General features: G+C 40.8%; 1 protein-coding gene across 2 annotated transcripts in view; it reads right to left on the bottom strand.

The window, feature by feature from the left end:
• Nucleotides 1–6,280: 6,280 nt before the first annotated feature.
• IARS1 (isoleucyl-tRNA synthetase 1) overlaps nucleotides 6,281–20,554 on the bottom strand; it is a 119,244-nt gene continuing 104,970 nt past the window's right edge. For both annotated transcript variants that reach the window (XM_010600651.3, XM_003421084.4), the window contains exons 31-34: nucleotides 18,093–18,218; nucleotides 14,128–14,271; nucleotides 13,316–13,468; nucleotides 6,281–6,820 (exon numbers count right to left, since the gene is read on the bottom strand). In XM_010600651.3, coding sequence (XP_010598953.1) covers nucleotides 6,738–6,820; nucleotides 13,316–13,468; nucleotides 14,128–14,271; nucleotides 18,093–18,218 — 506 coding nt within the window. In that variant the 3' untranslated portion in view covers nucleotides 6,281–6,737. The remainder of the gene's footprint in view (nucleotides 6,821–13,315; nucleotides 13,469–14,127; nucleotides 14,272–18,092; nucleotides 18,219–20,554) is intronic.

The raw sequence follows: 20,554 nt of genomic DNA, 5'->3' as shown, positions 1-20,554 counted from the left end.
GGAAAACCTTGGCAGTAACCACGGTGACATTCCACAGGTGACTAAAATAAACTGCGTTCATTGCCTACTCCTAGAACTAGTTGGTCTATTTGGATTTTGGAGAATGCATAGTCCACATCTGGGAATACTGTTAGCTCCTATTCATAAAATTATTCAAAATAAGGCTGTATTTGAATAGGAGCTAAAGTGGGATGCAGAGCAGAAAACACAGTATTATTTAAAAATATTTTTTAAAAGTGGTCTCTCTTTTTATGCCTTTGGGCCCCTGTGATGCATACTCAGAAGTGTGCAACATGTACTTATGAGACTGGCGCTTACAGCAAGTCTGTGAGTGCCACCCAGCCACAACCTCTGGGATGAACCAGAGCATTTCAGGAATATCTCATATGCCATTTGAGAGAAAATTACTAGCTAAGTCTCATTTCTTAAGAATTGTGTCAAGCAAGAGGCAAATAAATATCACATCAGATAGACATACCATGTTGCATATTATCCTCAAAGTGATGGTTTGGTAGAAAATTGGAATGGGCAATTGAGACATTTGCTGTCCAAAATGGGAGAGACAAAGGCATGCAGGGCTGGTTTACACGCAGTGTATGCTACATTCAGCATGAGGGGAGCCAATGGAGGGTCTCCGCTAGATTCCTCTTTTCTGGGGGATATGGGGAAGAGGAGCTGGGGGGAGGATGCTGGTATGAATGAATTCTTTTTCCTATCACCTCAACTTTTTCTCCTACCTGATGCAGTGGTCTCAGGACCACGGCTGCAACTGTGGTACAGAAGCAGAGATGATTTCCAAGCAAGAAATAGTAGCTATACGTTTAAACCTTTATGTCAGAATTCCTAATGGCCTGGTAGGGTAGATTGTGCCTTCAATGCATCTGGTAAAATTGGTGTTAATGGTGAATGCATTCCTGGTGGTTGAGGTAGCTCACTACCTCTGTACCTATGTAATCCTACCCTGTTTGAGTGGGAGTGAACTGAGGGGGAACCACTTGGTAGAATGGTATTGCTGCCAGCCATCTGGACCAGGACAGTGGCCAAACCTAACATCCCTTCCAGAGGAGGAAAAGTTTGGGTAATAAATGACAAATGTAGAGGAGAAATAGTAGCTGAGGGGAAAGGAAAGAATAAGTGGATGGCTTTAACAAAGAGAAGTTTATAGTAAAGTAGGCTAAAAGTCCAAATGCAGGGTGTCAGCTCCAGGGGAAGGCTTTCTCTCTCTGTTGGCCTTCTCATCAGTCTTCCCCTAGACTAGGAGCTTCTCTGTGCAGGGACCCTGGGTCCAAAGGACGAGCTCTGCTCCCGTTACTGCTTTCTTGGTGGTATGAGGTATCCCCGTCTCTCTGCTGACTTCTCTCATTTATATCTCAAGAGATTGCTCAAGACACAATCCAATCTTGCAGGTTGAGTCCTGCCTCACTAACACAACTGCTGCCCATCCTCCCTTATTAGCATCATAGAGGCAGGATTTACAACATATAGGAAAATCACACAATACCAGGAGTCATGGCCCAGCCAAATTAAGGCACACAATCTTTGGGGGACATAACTCAATCCATGACATACATCAAGAAAGCTCAGAGCAGAATATTTTCTCTTAGCACAGTTATACCAGATGACAAAAGGGTGAAGCTGTTTTGCCAAGACCACTCCTGTTTTTGTAACCTGTCAAGTGGAAACCTTGCAAATCTGAGTGGCATCATACTAGGAGAACATTCTGGTCACATGATATGACAAAATGGAGTGGCTGTTAATGACTAAATGGAATTCTAGTAATGTGCCAGTATCTTTTGACTTTAAATTTTTCAGGTTACATCTACTACAAAGAGTATCATTTGGGAAGGAATTTCCAGGAACTGCTCCCAACTGGAACATTGGATTGTGTGATGCAGGAACCTTGTGACCAATCACTATGTAATTCATTGAAAGCATAAATAGGTTCCTGGCTATAATGGATAAAATACAATGGTGGCATACCTAACATGCCACAGTGTGCTGTGCCCAAACACACATCACCCTTGTTTTTGTGGATGGAAATTAAACAGAACTGAAAAGGATCATAGGTTTCTCATGGAATTAAAACAGTAGGCATCACACGGTGTGGTGGGTCCAAATTCTCCTGGGGAACAGCCTGACCCTGAGATGAGGAAGGCTATGGAAGGTCTTATGGCATCTGGGTGGGACTATACTCATCTTAGTATGTGGGTCCCAGCATTTCTGCAAACAAAACATGTACCCAAACTGCACTCAGGCCAATGGCACCACGCATGCAGGCTTAAACCCACGAGGCAGAAAAGGGGTTTAGGAGAGATACATGGCACTCGAGGCATCACGGGACAGGCTGGATATTCATTTTTCATGAGAAGTGGCCTTGAGAGGAATAAGATTATCTAGAATAAGGAGATTGTATGGAATAGTCTCCCAGGAGGAAAGCAAGGGATGTGAGTCGGCTTGGAAAGATAATGACTCTTTAGTGAGGTGGATCAGGCAGACTCAATAAATGATGATGTATAATGCTAGGACCCAGCACTGGAAATGCCCTTGTACCCTGACCCAATAGGGCCTCTTGACTATTTTAATTTAGAATCAGAAGTAGTCTTGGGCAATGGCCCTCCATCATAGCTACTGAGGCCCTGGGGGCACACCCGTGAAAATTTATGGACTTCAAAACCAATGGAAGTTCTCTGGGGGCATTTGGAATGTGTATCAATGAATTACAATCGCCATCACCTCTAGACCAGAACAAGAGATGTCCTGTAGTACACTTAATGGAGATAACTATTCCGAAAAAAAATTTTTTTTTTTTCCTCTTCATAGGACGGAGGTAGCTGGACCGTGCTATATGACTGCACACAGAGAAAACCAGTCTCAGTACAAGCTTGTGAGCTGAGGCAGGGTAACTGGATTTGTCCCCAATTAACTTGGGACCCAGTAATAATCGATTTACGGCCAGTTGGAACAGCACACATCCATAATATGTGGTATATGGGCAAGGGGTGATTCTGTTGGGAAGGCATAGCAAATACCTCTGCTTCTTGCTCACTTGTTCTGTAATGAAAAAAAACTGTACCATGACCATATTTCAATACGGTGTGACACTGACACTGTTGATAAGCTTCAACTGCCCCCTGTACATAAGTCATACAATATCTACACTGATGATCAACATGGTGGGAGACTGAGTTAAAACCTCCCCAACATGTAGTGACGATGGAAAATGACTAGCCTGAGAGACAATTGGATTTAGCTAACCATCCATAAATGTGTATGTTAATAGTTCTGTACAAGTTTAAGGTACAAATAGCAGATTAAGGAGTAACTGAGTAATCAAATTACTAAAAATTTATGTGCATAAATTTGAAAATGTACATAATGGCTTTACAAAACTTCTGTATCCTTTACATCTATCCCTAGCTCACTGTGTCCTACAAATGTTAGGCATATTCATGATACTATTACTGTATCTGTCATGTTAAAACAAAAAAACCAAACCCATTGCCATCGAGTTGATTCTGACTCATAGCGACCCTGTAGGGGTCGAGCTACCGACCTTTTGGTTAGCAGCCAAGCTCCTAAATACTGTGCCACCAGGGCTCCCTGTCATATAAAGGCTGTATTAAATGTACATGCCATAACATGATCATTTTGCTGTAAGAGCCTTGGTCAAAGACCAGGGGTGGGCTGTGTACTAAAGAATTTGACTTTGCCCACAAAAAGCAAAGATGAGAAGGAAGGAACAGGAAACTGAATGGAAACAGGAAACCCAGGGCGGGGGAAGAGTTGACACATCACAGGGTTGGCAACCAGTGTCACAAAACAATCTGCGTATTAATTGTTCAGCGAGAAACTAATCTGCTCTGTAAACCTTCACCTAAAGCATGATAAAAAATAATTAAAAGGAAAAAAAATAATTTGGCTTTGCCTTCAACTTCTAAGAGGTAATATCTGGACCCGTGGAATATTATGCTTGATAGAAGTGTCTTTGCCTGGGGGCCTAGGGTCATACCAGATAGTCTTAACAATGTGACTTAGGGTCGCAGCTGGGCACACCTGCATAGTCTTATGGTGGAGGCTGGCCTCCCCAGATAGACCAACCATGTGACTTAGGGTAGGAGTTTTAGGTCACCCAGTATCAGCGGACCTGGAGACCGAGATTGACCACATAGGCAATCAATGTGGCTATGTAATGTTCTTAGGTGCCGTCCAGTTGGTTCCAACTCACAGCGACCCTGCGTACAACAGAACGAAACACTGCCTGGGCCTGTACCATACTCACAATCATTGCTATGTTTGAGCCTATGGTTGCAGCCACTGTGTCAATTCATCTCATTGAGGGTCTTCCTCTTTTCCGCTGACCCTCTACTAAGCACGATGTCCTTCTCCAGGGACTGGTCCCTCCGGATAACGTATCCAAAGTACATGAGATGCAGCCATGCCATCCTCACTTCTAAGGAGCATTCTGGCTGTACTTCTTCCAAGACAGATTTGTTCATTCAATATTCTTCAACAACACCATAATTCAAAGGCATCAGTTCTCCTTTGGTCTTCCTTATTGTCTGGCTTTCCCATGCATATGAAGTGATTGAAAATACCAATGGTGTGGGTCAGACGAACCTTGGTCCTCAAAGTGACTAAACTGTGCTGCTGTGATGCTGAAAGCTATGCCACTGGTATTCCAAATACCTGTGGGGTCATCCATGGTGGACACGGTTCAGCAGAGCTTCCAGACTAAGACAGACTAGGAAGAAGGACTTGGTGGTCTACTTTTGAAAAAGTTGGCCAGTGAAAAACCTTATGAATAGCAGCAGAACACTGCTTATGTAATACCCAAAAACCAAACTCATTGCCGTCAAGTCGGTTCTGACTCATAGCAACCCTATAGGACAGGACAGAGCTGCCCCGTAGGGTTTCAAAGGAGCAGCTGGTGGATTAGCACCCAAACGCATAACCACTGCACTACCAGGGCTCTGCCTATGTAACAGAACTTCAATAAATGCTTTGGACAACAAAGTTGAGTGAGCTTCCCTAGTTGGCAATACTCTGTGTAGAATGTCACACACCGGTGTTGGGAGCATAATGTGTCCTGATTCCAGAGAGGAAAATCTTCATATTTTAAATCCTCCGACACTGACTTGTGTGCCTCTTCCTTTGGCTGATTTTAATCTGTATCCTTTCCCTGTAATAAACCGTACCCAGAAGTATATATTTCAGTGAGTTCTGTGAGTCCTAGTGAATTGTCAAACTCCCAAACTAGTGAGCACTGTTGCCTTCAACTCAGCCACCAGGCCAGGTCGCTCCACTTCTCTAGAGAATAAACTTCCAAGTGTCAGCTGTGGTGGGGTACGGACAATTGCCTAGCAATGTGGATATGGGGAGGAGCTCTAAGACTCAAATTACTTCTTGGTGTTTACCCAGTCTTCCCAGTTTCTGCCTCTCCTGACCCTTAGCTCCAGAGGCAGCAAATGCTGAGGATTCTGAGCGCTAAGAAGCTTGTTTCTTCTTAGTTTTCCCATTGCTGCCTTAGGTTTTTTTTTTTTCTTCTTTTTTTTTTTTTGCGGGGGGTCTATCCAGTTAGTTAATATTCATCTGTTTTCCAGTTCCTAAAATTCTGCTGTTGTCTCCTGTCTCCACAAAACCTTGCGGGTTTGTGTTTGAATGGCTTTACTGTAGCAGCTATAGAGGTGCCCACCTGCTGAGATCTCCCTTCAAGCGAATCTGCTGCGAGGAGTGTAGTGGCTAACAGCGTCCAGCTGCTCCACAGCCAGAGCCAACGAGGCGTCTGTGCCGAGGACCTGCTCCCTCTGAGCCGCTCCCAGCCACCAACCTAGCAAATGGCAAGAACCAGGTCATTTCTACCCAACTTTGGACCCTCAGTCATCTACCCAAGAGTTTCTCAAAGTTGCACTGAAGTCTGAGGCTTGTTTTAATCAATCTTTTTTCTTTCTCTTTTTTCACAGGTATCAGACTTAGATTATACTTTGAAGGCTCTCTCCACCTCTTTCTGCTGCCTCTCCCCTTTGGCCCTTCATACATGTTTTCAATAAATTCTTGCACATCTAATTTTGTCTTGGCATCAGTTTCTGTGACGACCCAAATTAACACACAAGATTTTGAAAAGAAATAAAATTAGAGGTTTAGACCACTGCCTCAACAGAGAAGTCACTATTAAGTTTTTGTGTTCTTCAGAGATTATTACTGACAAGTTTCATTAAATTAACCCAGTGCCCTCGAGATTTAACGTTTTTCATTAAATTACTAGTGAATTATTTCCAACACATTTATTATCTCAGAGAAAGTTTATTGTTCTGATTTAAATTTGAGAAACCACTGAATATTCCATTGAATTGCTCAGGAAAATCCAGACAGCAGGAATACATAACATGTCCATTCCTTCCAGAGGTCCCAAACACATTTTAAAAGTGTACATACTATGCCATTTAAATAACTTCTACCTTGAGAACTCAAATACGTGAGAACTCAAGTACAGAAATAAACTCGGTAGTACTAAGGTAACGCTGAAACCTTCCCCCAACATGACCGCATAGGTGTTTATGGTTAAGTGTCAATATTACCATGAGTTCTCATTACTTGATAAATCAATCCCATTTGAACTTTGGACCAAAAGCAGCATATTACACATGTACCAGAAGAAAATATCTTCATTGTGTCTGTGTGTGTGTTGGGAATGGGTGTAAGCCAGGGAAACGCTGACGGATCACATTAACAGGTGAACGTTAGACCTCTGCCGTTGTTGGGAATACAGAAACATATACGGTCTTCATATTCAAAGTCTTCATGGAGATTTCCTCTGTAATTTCTAATATGGACAGAAAAGTTAAAAATAATAAATTTTCTACCTTGTGCAGACAAATAGTTTTTCAAATGTTAACTGTCCAAGAGTCCCATCCTCCTCCCCTGCACAGACATTTCCTATGTCCACAGAAAAGGCCTAGAAGCAATGCTAACCCAGTAGCAATGAGTGTTCCTAGCACCTAGATTTCTTTCCCTGTAAGTGGAGGACCAGCTCTTCCCAGGTCTGGGTAAGTAAGAACACATGATAAGCCTAGGACATCTTGCTATCCCAGAAAACAAGAAGTTATCAAACACTAAAGGGATGTCAAAGAATACAGAAGCCAATATGGCCAAAGATGGACAATCTGAGTATCCACAAGTATAATGTAAATGCAGCTGAATAAAACACAATGAATACAGAAATACTCAAAATGAAAGGAGAAAAAAAAAAAAAAACAGAAAAAGGAGAAAATTTTTAAAGTTAATTGCCTACTATGAGACATTTTGCTTCTGTCCAGTCCTGAATTCAAAGAGAAGAATCGGCTGTCTACTAAACAGCTTTCTCCCCAGCTGGCAATCCTGGATGTGAAAATACCCTTAAAGCTGACTACTTAACAAATAATTACAGGAATCTGGAAATGATATCTGGAGTCCACTGGAACAAGCAAGAAGGCATCAGTGCGTTTCTCAAATTGTAAGCATTATTTAGTCCTTCTAATTTACCAAGTTAGTAATACTTTATAAAAGATAGTTCTGAGCAGAGAAACGTGATGAAAATGAGGCTATAGATACTAGATTGGAAAGAGATACTGGACTGGAAAAAGCCCTAGTTTTGTGGTGATCTTGGGCTAGTCGTTTAGCCTTTAAACTCGTACCTACTAAACGTCTGTTCAGTCAGTCTCACAGAGTAATAAGAATGCAATAAGACAGTATATGTAAGACCTGGTTACATGACTCACAGGTATTACTGATATCTAATCTATACAGACATGATTCTATCCCTGATCAGTTTTCACCATTCCCCCGTCTATGCACAGGATAAGTGAGACAATGGATGCTTCTTCGCCACACTGCTCAACAGAACTTGGTGACCAATGGACTTGCGGAATAAGTCCACTTAAGAATGTCTTTAAAGATATGCATAAAGTTATAAAAACAGGAGGCTACGTTTACAGATAACCTCTGCTACCATACCACAAAGAAAGTTGGAAGGAGAGTGAAGAAAGGCTTTCCTAGAGTGAAAGGTTCACACACATGGCCAGAAGACAGATAAAGAGCAGAATGGGAAGGATCTTGTGTGTTAAGCTAAAGATTCTGAAGTGTTAGGTAATGGGGAGCCTTGATGGCTCTAAGCAGAGGAACTTCATGGTAGTAATGTGCGGATCCAGGAAAATAATTTCAGGGGAGGAATACAGGCAGGAGACAGAGAGGTCATTTGAGAGGCTGTTTCGATGGATGAGGAGGCCCTAAACTGGATAAGAGCAACAGGGAGAAGGGAGAGTCACTGAAAAGAAATGTGAGATAGTGAGATAGTCTCATTATGAGGAGTGAAGCCTAGGACCTATAAAAACTGGGAAGACTAATGAAATCCTCTCACAAAAAAATGAATGAGGATCCCATGGCAAAAGGGTAAATTCCAGTAAAATCTTTGCCAATAGAGAAAAGCAGCAAGAGAACATAGTGGATAGAATAGTGGCCCCCCAAGAGATATGTACACGTAATCTTAATCCCTGGAACCCATGAAACCAATACATTAAATAAACCAAACCCACTGCTGTCGAGTCGATTCTGACTCATAGCAACCCTAAAGGACAAAGCAGAACTGCCCCATATGGTTTCCAAGGAGTGGCTGGTAGATTCGAACTGCCTGCCTTTTGGTTAGGCCCTGTGAAGGTTACCTTATTTGGAAAAAGTTAAGGATCTTGAGATGAGATAATCCTGGATTATCCAGGTGAGCCATAAATTCAATGAGAGGTATCCTTACAAGAGACACACTGAGGAGGCAGAAGAGGCAAAGTCATCACAGAGGCAGAGACTGGAATGATGCGCCACAAATCAAGGAATGTCTGGAGCCACCAGGAGCTAAGAGATAATCAATCTTCCTGCAGAGCCTCCAGAGGGAATGTAGCCCTGCTGACACTTTGAGACTTTTAGCTTTCCAAACAGTAAAAGAATAAATCTGTACAGAGAACTTGTCTTACTCAGCCTTGTTCTGGGTAGGAATGGAAGGAAGATGTCCCCATGAGAATTCCTTGCCCTCCTGTATGATGGGGAGGCAGAACATTCTTACCATTTCCTCTGTGGCCCAAAAGAACTGAGTTTGAAGTGGGTCTGGGCTGACAGTATTCCCAAGGAATTAGAGGAACTGAGCCTTAAAGAATGCTTACTGATAAAGTTCCAAGAAAAGTTCATGGCAAAAAATTAAATCATAAAAGAAAACAAGAAAGCCAGAGTTAACAGAATCAGACCCACTAAGGCTACAGATATTGGCATTAAGTCAGTGTGAGTCTGTATATGCATATGTTAAATGTATTTTATATACTATATATAAGTGTTATGGAATGAATCGTGTCCCCCCAAAATATGTTGTAAATCCTAACTTCTATGCTTGTGGTTATAATCCCATTTGGGAATGTGCTGTCTTTGTCATGTTATTTAGACAGGTTAGTCTAGTGTGTGCTTAAATCAATCTCTTTTGAGATATAAAAGAGATTAAACAGGCATGCCAGAGAAGCAGAGATGGGGGAAGAGAGATGCCAAGTCACATGAAGATCACCCAGGAGCAGAAGCTCAAAGAGACAAGGACCTTCCTCCAGAGCTGACAGAAAGAAAGCCTTCCCCTAGAGCCTGCAACCTGAATGCACACTTCTAGCCTCCTAGACTGTCCGAAAATAAACTCCTGTTTGTCAAAGCCACCCACCTGTGGTATTTGTTATAGCAGCACTAGATAACTAAGACAATAAGCACGTGTAAGATATAAGGTAATAAAATTACCGGTACAGGATAATATATTTATATACATAGTCATGTGCTGCATAACGTCTGTTTAGGCGACAACTGATCACATATACATCTGTGGTCCCATAAGGTTTTAATAGAGTTCAGAAACCCTGCTCAGAGAATGGGACGTAGCAGACATAACTGGACGTGGCGAATGCACCGGCCTCCTGGTGGCTCCTTGGTCAGTACACGTACACTACACTATTCCATCCAGCTTTGTAAGCACTATATAATACGGTGGAAACCCTGGTGGCCTAGTGGTTCAGTGCTATGGCTGCTAACCAAAAGGTAAGCAGTTTGAATCTGCCAGGCGCTCCTTGGAAGCTCTATGGGGCAGTTCTACCCTGCCCTATAGGGTTGCTATGAGTCAGAATCAACTCAGCAGCAGCAGGTATATAATATGGTGTCCATTTACACAACGTCCAAACCACATAACATCCTACTTCAAAGAATGTATTGTGGATGTTAAGCAATTCATGACTGTACATTTATTTTACATAAATACAGGAATAAAAAGGGTATAGAAAATATGAAAAATATGAGACTATAAAAGTGACTAGGCAGGTTTGAAAAAATAACCACATAAAACCTTTGAAAATGAAAGACACATTAAAATTAAAAATCAGAGTTAGGAATTCAATGGTTTAGTTGAATAGCAAGGCAAACACAGATAACATGAGAATATATGAACTGAAAAATAAATCAGCAGGTCTTCCAGTTCCTGTTCCAAAGTGTAAAGAGTTGAAGTTGTCACTCCCCTGCTCACAACAAGAAAAAAGCTGAACAAACTGAAAATCAACTACTCTTCTTAGATTCAAAAGAGAATTGAGGTCACAGGGCAAACTGCCTGAAAGCTAGAGAGACAGACAGCCCACCTGAAGCCTGAAGCTGGAACCCGTGCTGGTAGAAGCGCAGACTATAAGTAACTTAAATTGCTACAGACTGAGCATGGACTAGCTTGACAAAAACCTCCTGGGGGCTCAGTGTTAGTGACTTTTACCTCTAGGAGCCCCACTAGATTCTCAGGTTAAAGATCACAGGAAATCCCCTCATGCTCTCAGAAGAGGGAGGGGAAGAGTAACCATTTTGAAATATACCACTCAAAGGCCTGCCTTTGGGGGAAACTATTTTATCAGACCTGAATTTCACCAGACCCTAACTGACCTGAGGAAACTCCGGTGGCTTAGTGGTTAAGTGCTATAACTGCTAACTAAAGGGCTGGCATTTCAAACCCACCAGGCACTCCTTGGAAATTCTATAGGGCTGTTCTACTCTGTCCTATAGGGTCGCTAATGAGCCGGAATTGACTCGATGGCAAAGAGATTTTGGTTTTAAATTACTTGAGAGACGAAAAATGCCCAACTTTAGCCCCCTCTAGCCTTCCTATCTCACTAAAGGAAAAAAAAAAAAATATATATATATATATAAAAGCTGAGAAGCACTTGTGAAAGGCACAGCCCAGGGGCACAGGCTCATTAAAACCTGAGACCTAATCATAGGGTTACAGAACCCTTTCCCCTCCTTACATCTTCCCATCACATCAATCAATAGGGCTCCTGTACAACAGGGATTACAGTGAAGAGAACTGCAACCCTCAGACTGTATTTAAAAAGAAGTTTCTAGGCAAAGGCAAAGACAACAGGGAAAGACAAAAACAAGGACACTAGAAAAATTCATAGCTTCTCAACAGCTACAGCAAATAGTAAACACAGCCTAACTGCTAACTGATAAACATTAAACCTCACACCAAAGACTTATTTATCTCAGTTCCTTTTATCTGATAGACATGTCTGGCTTTCAACAAAAATTACAAGGTGTGCTAGAAGGCAAAAATACAGTCTGAAGAGAAGGGCAAGCATCAGAACTAGACTCATATATGGCAGAAATTCTGGAATTAACAGACCGGGAATTTAAAATAACTACGATTAATATCCTAAGAATTCTAAAGGAAAAAGTAGAAAATATGCAAGAACAGATGGATAATAAACTCTAAGACTCAAAAGGAGTGCCAGAAATAAAAAACTATAGACAGAAATGAAGAATGCTTGTGATGGGCTCATTTGAAGACTGCATACAGCTGAGGATAGAATCAGTGAGCTAGAAGACGGGTCAACAGAAAGTTCCCTATCTGAAAAGGAGAGAAAAAAAAAAAAAAAGAATGAAAACATGGAACAGGATATCTAAGAACTGTGTGACGATCACAAAAGGGGTGATATACATGTAATAAAAATACCAGAAGAAAGACAAAAAAGGAGCAGAAAAAACATTCAGAGTCATAATGGCTGAGAATTTTCCAAAATTAATGACAGACACCAACCAAACCACATATCCAGGAAGCTCAGAGAATACTAAGCAGAATAAAAACAAAAATCTACACCTACCCATATCACATTCAAACAAAGAGGCAATCTTGTTTGTCAAAAACGGAAAGAAAATCTTCAAAGAAGCCAGAGGAAATAAACACTTTGCCAAGATTACTCAGAATGTAGCACAGAAAGGAAAAATATGAAGAGACTAAGAGACAGGGAGGATAGAATGAACAGGTGTATTCAAAAAATGTCTAATCAAAGCTCCAGAAAAAGATATTAGAGAGAATGAGGAAGAAGTAACGTAGGAAAAGAAAGACTGACAATTTTCCACAAGTGCTGAAAGACACAAATCCTGATTTAGAAAGACCAGTAGATAACACACTCACATGATATCTACTGGACTTTCTAAATCAGTATTTGCTATGAGTTGGAATCAACTCGATGGCAATGGGTTTGGTTTTTGGTTTAGTAGCTATCAAACTATATAAACAAAAGGATGGCGTGGTTTGGACTTCGGTGACTAAAAGGATGGCTACCAACAGCAAAAGCAAATGCCACAAAGAAAAGTTGTCTGCGGAATGATTTCAGTAGCAGCAATATTAAAGCAGGTATGTCCGATGTGTACTAGGGATTACAGAAACAGAACTCAGAGGGTAGGGCTAAGATGTCTATAGAGAAGTTGTCAAAACATGTACAGAAGCCAGAATCACAGAAGTGGATGATGTGAAGGGTGAGCACAATAAAGGAACAAAAAGAGTCTGCCAGGTATTAGCTGTGTATCCCGAGCCTCGGTTTTCTGAATTATAGAATGGAAAATGTCCACCAGTGATGCAGCTCAAGTCCTCCTGTAGCTCAGTGAGAACATGCACGTGAGCGTGCCTTATAACTGTGAACAGAGGCAGTGTCAGGCTTAAGTCTCTTTCAGAGTGTTATTTTATAAACTTTTGATAATTTTGATTCCAAGGGAAGGAACACTTTTTAGAACAGCAAGTATGTTAATCTACCTAGAAGCATTCATTTTTACTAACATGTAACTTTTAGACTATTTCCAAAGCAAGGACTATTTTTCTTTAAAAATTATATTATGGTAAATTTCCAGGAAAAGGGCATAATATAACTATCTCACACACACAATCTACAACAGGTTGATGGCATCAAAATCTATTTTCAACGAAAGAAAAAAAATTTATAACGCTCTATAATCTCCTCACCTTGTGTTTGAGTCTCATTTAGAAACAGCTTTAGCTTCCTGCTCCGAAGGCCAAATACCTTGGCTGCTTCATACAGAAGACCTTGGTAGGTGAGTCCATTCTGCCCAATTGGGTTTTCAAGCAGGAGAGTCCCCACTGTTCCCATTAAACATTCTACAGAATAAAGAACAAACTGGATTAGACCTGAGAGTTCAGCCTCCATCTCCCAGGTCCCTAAACAGCCGTTGTGATTGCAGATGACTATAACAGGCCATGTTGAAGCTTCTGAAGCAGCAGTGTGTGTAGGAGGCAACGCGTGACAGCTGGAGGTACAGTCTCTGCAGCACAGCCCCCCACACTTCACAGACGTGAGGGGGAAAAACAAACACCAACAAGTATAATAGCCCGCAGTTTCAGCAAACAAGCAAGTTAGGGGCCCAAAGAAGTTTAGTAACAAATGTGCACAAGAGGATCCTAAAATATTAAGGAAAGACAAACAAGAATCTTAATCTGTACAACAGCTTTCAGAACTTTTTCCAAGGAAAAAAAAGGTAACATTAAAATGTTCTGGCACTTAATTTAGCTTCATTTAGTCGTCATTTTTACCTTACCCATTTATCTCATTTCCTGACCGTATCAGATGAATGAGAGTATTTCTACATAAACACCCTCCCCCAAAAGGAATCAGAGCCCACATTTCAAATCACTACATTAAACAGACTTGAAATATACATCTAAGTCAGAAAGCGTGCACATGAAAGGGAAACCTTAATGCCCAGTACCCCACAACCTGATCACTATGGGTATTCCCAGATGAGGGTGAGGCACCATACCTTGTGGTTCTGTGTTCAAGAGCTGTAGGTTGATATACTGACAGAGAAGAGTACTGTGATTGCTGACCAAAGACGGGGCTGATCCTGCAGTCACACAAAGTGTTTTTCCACTAAGACTTAGAAGGTCGGTTTGGTTTTTTATTTCTAAAAATGATAGAAAAATCATTTTTTCAGGGCTAAGTAGGTCAAAACTAAAGTCATTTTTTCCTATTAAACTATCTTTTTACAATGATGCTTTCAGCTTAAGTTCTGCTTATCAAAGGAAATCTAAGAAATCAGGCTTCGATGATATGTAAGATAAATGACATACAATATTCATAACTTAAAATAAAAGGCAAATTGTTTTTCCTCTTTAGTATCTTCCCTGAATATTATGGCTCCTCTTCAGATTTCATCCAATATGAGAACACCGAACTTTGCAATGAAAAGGGGACTTATATTAAAAAATGATGGCATAAGTTGGAAGATAAGTTATTTGACCTATAAACATATGCTGAAATAAGCAAGACATACAATCACATGTGGTATAATTTCATTTATGGAAAACTAAACACTGCTTGGCGATGCATAATGCATACACAGGTAAAATACAATGAAATGAAGTGAATGATTATCACAAAATGAGGGTAATGGTTAACTTCAGCGGTCGAGAGCGGCTGTGATTGGGGATGGGGCACACAGGGTAGTCCTGCAAACATCAACTGGCAGTGGCACGTATGAGACTGGGCTGGAGCAGGCCCAATAGGAACACATAAATTGCACCATAAAAAGTGGCCAGATGCCCACAGCCCAGCATTGGACTACACAGTCTCCTCTCTCAACCCATATACAGCTTTACTGGAAGTCTGCTATAGCCAGCTGACTGAGAAAACATTTCAAGCCTGCTGTATAGATGGTACTGTGCAGCACACTGGCACCATCTGAAAGTGTGCCTGGGGTGGCCTTGAACAGTGTTGGAGGGGAACTCTGCCAGTGGGCATAACTTTGTTCAGTGCAAGCTGGTTGTTTATGTTGCTCGGAAGGAGAGATGGCCAGAAGAATGGATCTACACTGATTCATGAGCAGTGGATAATGGTTTGACTGAACAGTCAGGTACTTGGAAAACAGAATTGGGAAACTGGTTACAAGCCAGGTCAAGAGGGATGTGGACAGACCTCTCTGAATGGGCACAGAGTGTGGAAATGAAGATCCTAAAAAGCAGGGGGACAAGATAACTCATTCTGTGGATATCAGCCATCCTCTTTCTCAAGCCACGCTTCTCCTTGCCCAGTGGATCTATGAACAAAGGAGTCATGTTGGCAGGGAGAGGACAATGCATGGGCTCAGAAACATGGACTTCGATTCCCCAAAGCCGGCTGCTGCAGGCACTATTGTGAACCCCACCTGCCAACAGCAGGGACCAAAATTAAGCTTCCAACATTGCATTACTGCCAGGGGAGATCAGCTCAGTCATCTGATGGCAGAAGTGGTTATACAGGACCACTTCCATCATGGAGAACATGAATCGCTGTTCTCCCTAGAATAGAGACTTCTTTTACAGAAGATCTTATTCCCCGTTATGGCATTCCATACAGCATTGCTTCTGACCAAGGAACTCATATTTAAGCAAATAAAATGTGGCAAGGAGCTCACGTTCTAGAAATTCACTGGCCATACTATGTTCCCATCATCCTGAAGCAGCTGGCTTAATAAATTGTGGAATGGATTTCTGAGGACTCAATTTCATCATCCCTGAAGGCAACACCTTGCAGGGCACAACCAGGATGCAGTTCATGCTTGAAATCACAGGTGTCAAACTATGCTCTGTGGGTTGGCTGCCTGTTTATGTAAATAAATCTTTAATAAAACATAACCTTGCTCATTTGTTTACATTCTGTCTATGGCTGCTTTTCATTAGCATGGCAGAATTGCAACAGAGGCTAAAATATTTACTATCTGTTCTTTTAGAAAAAATTTGCTAACACCTGCTCCAAGGTAGAGGCCAATAAACACGTGGTGCTATTTCTCTCACAGCCAGGATTCACGTGTCTAGAAATAAGGAGGAAAATGACAGCAGCATGTCTCACTATTGCCCGTAATGATCCATCAGCAAAATGATTCACCCCGCTACTCTGGACTCTGTTAGCTTTCTCAAAGGAGGAAAATTCCTACCAGGTGACAGCAACGGCTTCATTAAACTAGAAGCTGTGAGCTGGCCACTTTGGGCTCCTTTGACCAGTGAACCAACCACCAAAGAGGGGTTACTGTTCTGACTACAGAACAAGGGTAAGGAGGAATGTCTGGTGTGCAGAAAATTCCCTGCATCATACCCAGGGGTATTTATGGCTTTAGAAAGATTTGAATCCCTTTAGAAAGATTTGAATCACCTTAATGGGAAATTGCTTGCTTAAGGCAAAGGGAATATGGAATGGCCAGTGGAAGAAAGAAGTGATAAAAGCTTTGACCACATCATCAGTCAACAAAAATGAGGACTGCAATAGTTATAAGACTTCTTATTTTTTTCAGAATATATTTATGTACATATTAACCAATTTTTCCCACTCTTCTATTTACCAACCATATAACATAAAATAAATGAAAAGAGGTTAACTTTATATCTCAATAAAGTTAAAAGACAGTAAAGGGGGAGTGTGTCTCAGGTAGAAGAGGAATAAATATCACCCAAAGATGGATAACCTGTTTTGGGCAACAGGGTTAGCATGTGTTCAGTTGTACAAAGGATACTTGTATCATGTCAGGGAAAAGCATGATTTTTAATTTATAATAATATTTATTTGAAGTTAAATATGGTTTAAAGAGGCATGTGTAGGTGCCGAGATCACAAGTGCCAAGATCACTGTGATGGTATCATCCTGTCAACTTAGCTAATCTAAAACTATGTTTCCCAGAATTCTCTGCCCTGCATGGCTCTGGATAAGGGTTGACCACAAGAGAAACCTACATGGGATTTAGAAGGCAGAAGTTTTTTAGCAACAGTTATTATGTTCAAAAGGTTAACACAGGGCCCAGGCACCAGTGGAGTGCCTGTCATAGAGTGAGACAGCACAAGGACCACATGTGGCCCCTCCTCCTGCTCATCCAAGTCCTAGGCCAGGCACAAACACACTTCTGGGGCAAAGGGCACCAGCGGTGTCTCCTGCAGGTCACCTGTCAGTGTTAGATGGGGCTGGACAGATGTGGGTTCCAGTTTGTCCTTGCTCTCCACTTCTCATTCCACAGTGACTTCAGTCAGAGATTCGAGCCTTCTACTGACTTACCACTTCCTCTTTGTGGATCTTAGAGATTTTCCTTAGATCCTCCAACTGACCAGAATTTTACTTCCCCCAGCTTCTCCCACGTCACTTTTAGCAATCCTTAACAGATAAATGGCAAACGATTTTCCACAGTGGCTCTATCAATTTATACTCCAGCAGTGAATGGGCATTCCTCTTACTCAATATCCTTGCCGATATCTGATACGGTATGTTTTTTCTAGTTTTTGCCAATCTGGTGGTATCTGATTGCTATTTTAACTTGTATTTTCCTGATTACCACTGAGGGTTAGCCATGTTTCCTCTACTTGTTGACCATTTGGATTTCTTCTTTTGTTAAATTATTTAAATGTTTCTGAAAACGAGAAACTATTTACAATTCTTTAAAATTTTACTTAGGCTTATCTTATGGAAAATCTGGATTTAGGAGGATTTAGGCAATATGCTTAAAGTAAAAATTCACCAGGGAGGTTTGCGCAGCCTGAAACCCATCCCATAAAACCCACCACATCTCTTAATAAGTCCGGAGTTCTTTCAACTGTATTACACAATGAAGGGGGCACAAAAGAGACTCTGTAGTCAAGCATTGTTTAAAAGTCCTTCCCTGACTCAGAAAAGCAGCAAAGGTTATGTAGCGTAAGTGATAACAAGTTAAGATCCTCATCAATCCACGTCATGTCAAAGGCCATGGACATCTTTTGATTTTCCACATACCTGTTTCATCATGGAAGACAACCAGCTCTGTATTTTTAACCTTAAAAATGCTACTAACAATGCTCTTCAGCTTTAAAAGGTCCAACCTATTATCGCCTTTTGGATTTTCTAGAAGCAAAACTCCACCTAAAAAGCCACAAAAGAAATAGTCAGAAAAGTAAAAAGAAAATGCTAAATCTGGAGGATACGTCAGGGGATACCAGGGGTTTAAGTCCTAATTCTTCAACACTATGGACATGGTTACGATGTGTTTTGGCAATCCTTGGCAGAAGTCCAAGAACAGAACTCTATCAGGCAATCTGTAGTCATGTTTTTCTACAGTAAACTTTCTGTCTTTATGACTTTCACTTTTCACCTTGTACCATTTATGAATTCTGAAGACCTAGGCAGACTAATTAAAAATACTATCTGATCATTATTTTAAAAATCATTCTCAAGAGGCTCCAGATGTTGATTTTCATACACCTTAGATTAACTGTATTTATTTAATTTAATAACGCCCTGTATAGGATTTTCCCTCCTCCAGTATAAGACCTAGTCTAGGGTCAGATGTTACATTTAGTTGTCCTATCTCGTAGCCTCCTGCAGCTCACACGCCATATAGATCACTGAACTTATGCAGCAGTTGGGGGAAACTACATATTGCCCAAGGCATAATCACAGGTTCAAATGAACACACAGACACCCTGGAAGCAGCTGGCCACAGCGCTGGTAGGCAGACCAATTCAGGGCATGTCGTCTTCAACCTAGTCAACGTGAACGTCCAGTTATTAGTTCTTGGGGTTTTTTTGGTTTGTTTTTTGTTTTTGGTAGATTCCTTGGGATTTTCTACACAGAGAATCATGTTATCTACAAATAAGGACAATTTTACTTCTTCCTTTCTGATCTATATGCCATTTAATTCCTTTTCTTCTCTTAGAACTTCCAATACAATGAATAAAAGTAGTGAGAACAGGAATCCCTGTCTTGCTCCCAATCTCACGCAAAAAGCATCATGAAGTATTATAATGTCAGCTGTAATTTTTTTTTTTGTAGATGCTCATTAAGTTGAGGAAGTTCCTCTCTTAATATCTGAGGGTTTTTATCACAAATGGCTGCTTTGAATTTTGTCAAATGCCTTTTCTGCATCGATATAATCACGTAATCTTTTAGTTTGTTAACATGGTAGATTACATTGATTAATTTCTGAATAGTGAACCAGCCTTGCATCCATAGAATAGATCCCACTTGGTCACGATGCACGACTCTTAAAATACATACCTGAATTCTATTTCATAATATTTTGTTAAGAATTTTTATGTCTGTGTTTGGGAAAGATATTGGCTGGTAGTTTTCTTTTTTATGCTGTCTGGTTTTGGTGATGTGGGAATATGAGCTTTATAAAATGAGCTGGGGAGCATTTCCTCCTCTTCTACTTAATGGAGGAGTTTGTGTAAAACTGATATTAATATTTTAAGCATCTGATAGAATTCTCCAGTGAAATCATCTCAGTCTGGAGATTCCTCTTTTGAAAGATTTTAAATTACAAATTCAATCTTCAGAGCTATGTTGTTGTTGTTGCTAGTTGCCACTGAGTCAACTCTGACTCATGGTGACCCCACGTGTTATAGCGCAGAACTGTTCCATAGGGTTTAATTGCCTGTAATCTTAATGGAGGCAGTTTGCCAGGGCTATCTTCTGGGTTACCACTAGGTGGATTCCAACTACCAACTTTTAGTGGAGCAATTAAGCTCCCCCATTATAAAAAAAAAAAAGAAAAAACCACCAAACCCACTGCCGTCAAGTCAATTCCCACTCATTAGGGACCATATAGGACACCGTAGGGTTTCCAAGGAGTGCCTGGTGGATTTGAACTGCCAACTTTTTGGTTAGCAGCCGTAGCTCTTAACCACTATGTGACCAGGGTTTCCACACCCATTATAGGGCCATTAAAATTGTTTTTCATATTGGGTGAAGTGTTGTAGTCTGTGGTTTGAGAAACTGGCCCATTTCATCTAAGTTGTCAAATATATGCACGTAGGGTTGTTTGCAGCATTTGCTTATTACCTTTTTGATTTCTCAGAGTCTGTAGTGATATTCCATTTCGTTCCTGATATTTTTTTTGTCAGTCTAGCTAGAGGTTTATCGATTTTATTGATTACTTCAAAGTGCCTGATTTTTGTTTCACTGATTTTCTATTTTCCTGATTTGAGTTGCCCTGATTCCTGTTATTTGTCTTCCTTCTGTTTGCTTTGAGTTTATTTTACTTTTTTAAATCTTATCAAAAAGCAGAAACATTGGACCTTAAGGTTATTGAGAAACCTTTCTTTTGATAATGTAAGCCTTTGGTGCTATAAACTTCCTTCTAAGCACTGTTTTAGCTGTGACCCAAATATTTTGAGGTATGACATTCTCCTTTCATTTAGTTCTGTTTTTGTTTTTTAATTTTCCTTGAGACTTCCTCCCGGATCCACAGACTATTA

The sequence above is a fragment of the Loxodonta africana genome, chromosome 9 (genome assembly GCF_030014295.1).
Source record: "Loxodonta africana isolate mLoxAfr1 chromosome 9, mLoxAfr1.hap2, whole genome shotgun sequence".
Classification (NCBI taxonomy): Eukaryota; Metazoa; Chordata; class Mammalia; order Proboscidea; family Elephantidae; genus Loxodonta; species Loxodonta africana.
Note: the sequence above shows the minus strand (reverse complement) of the source record. Positions and strands in the feature narration are given on the sequence as shown.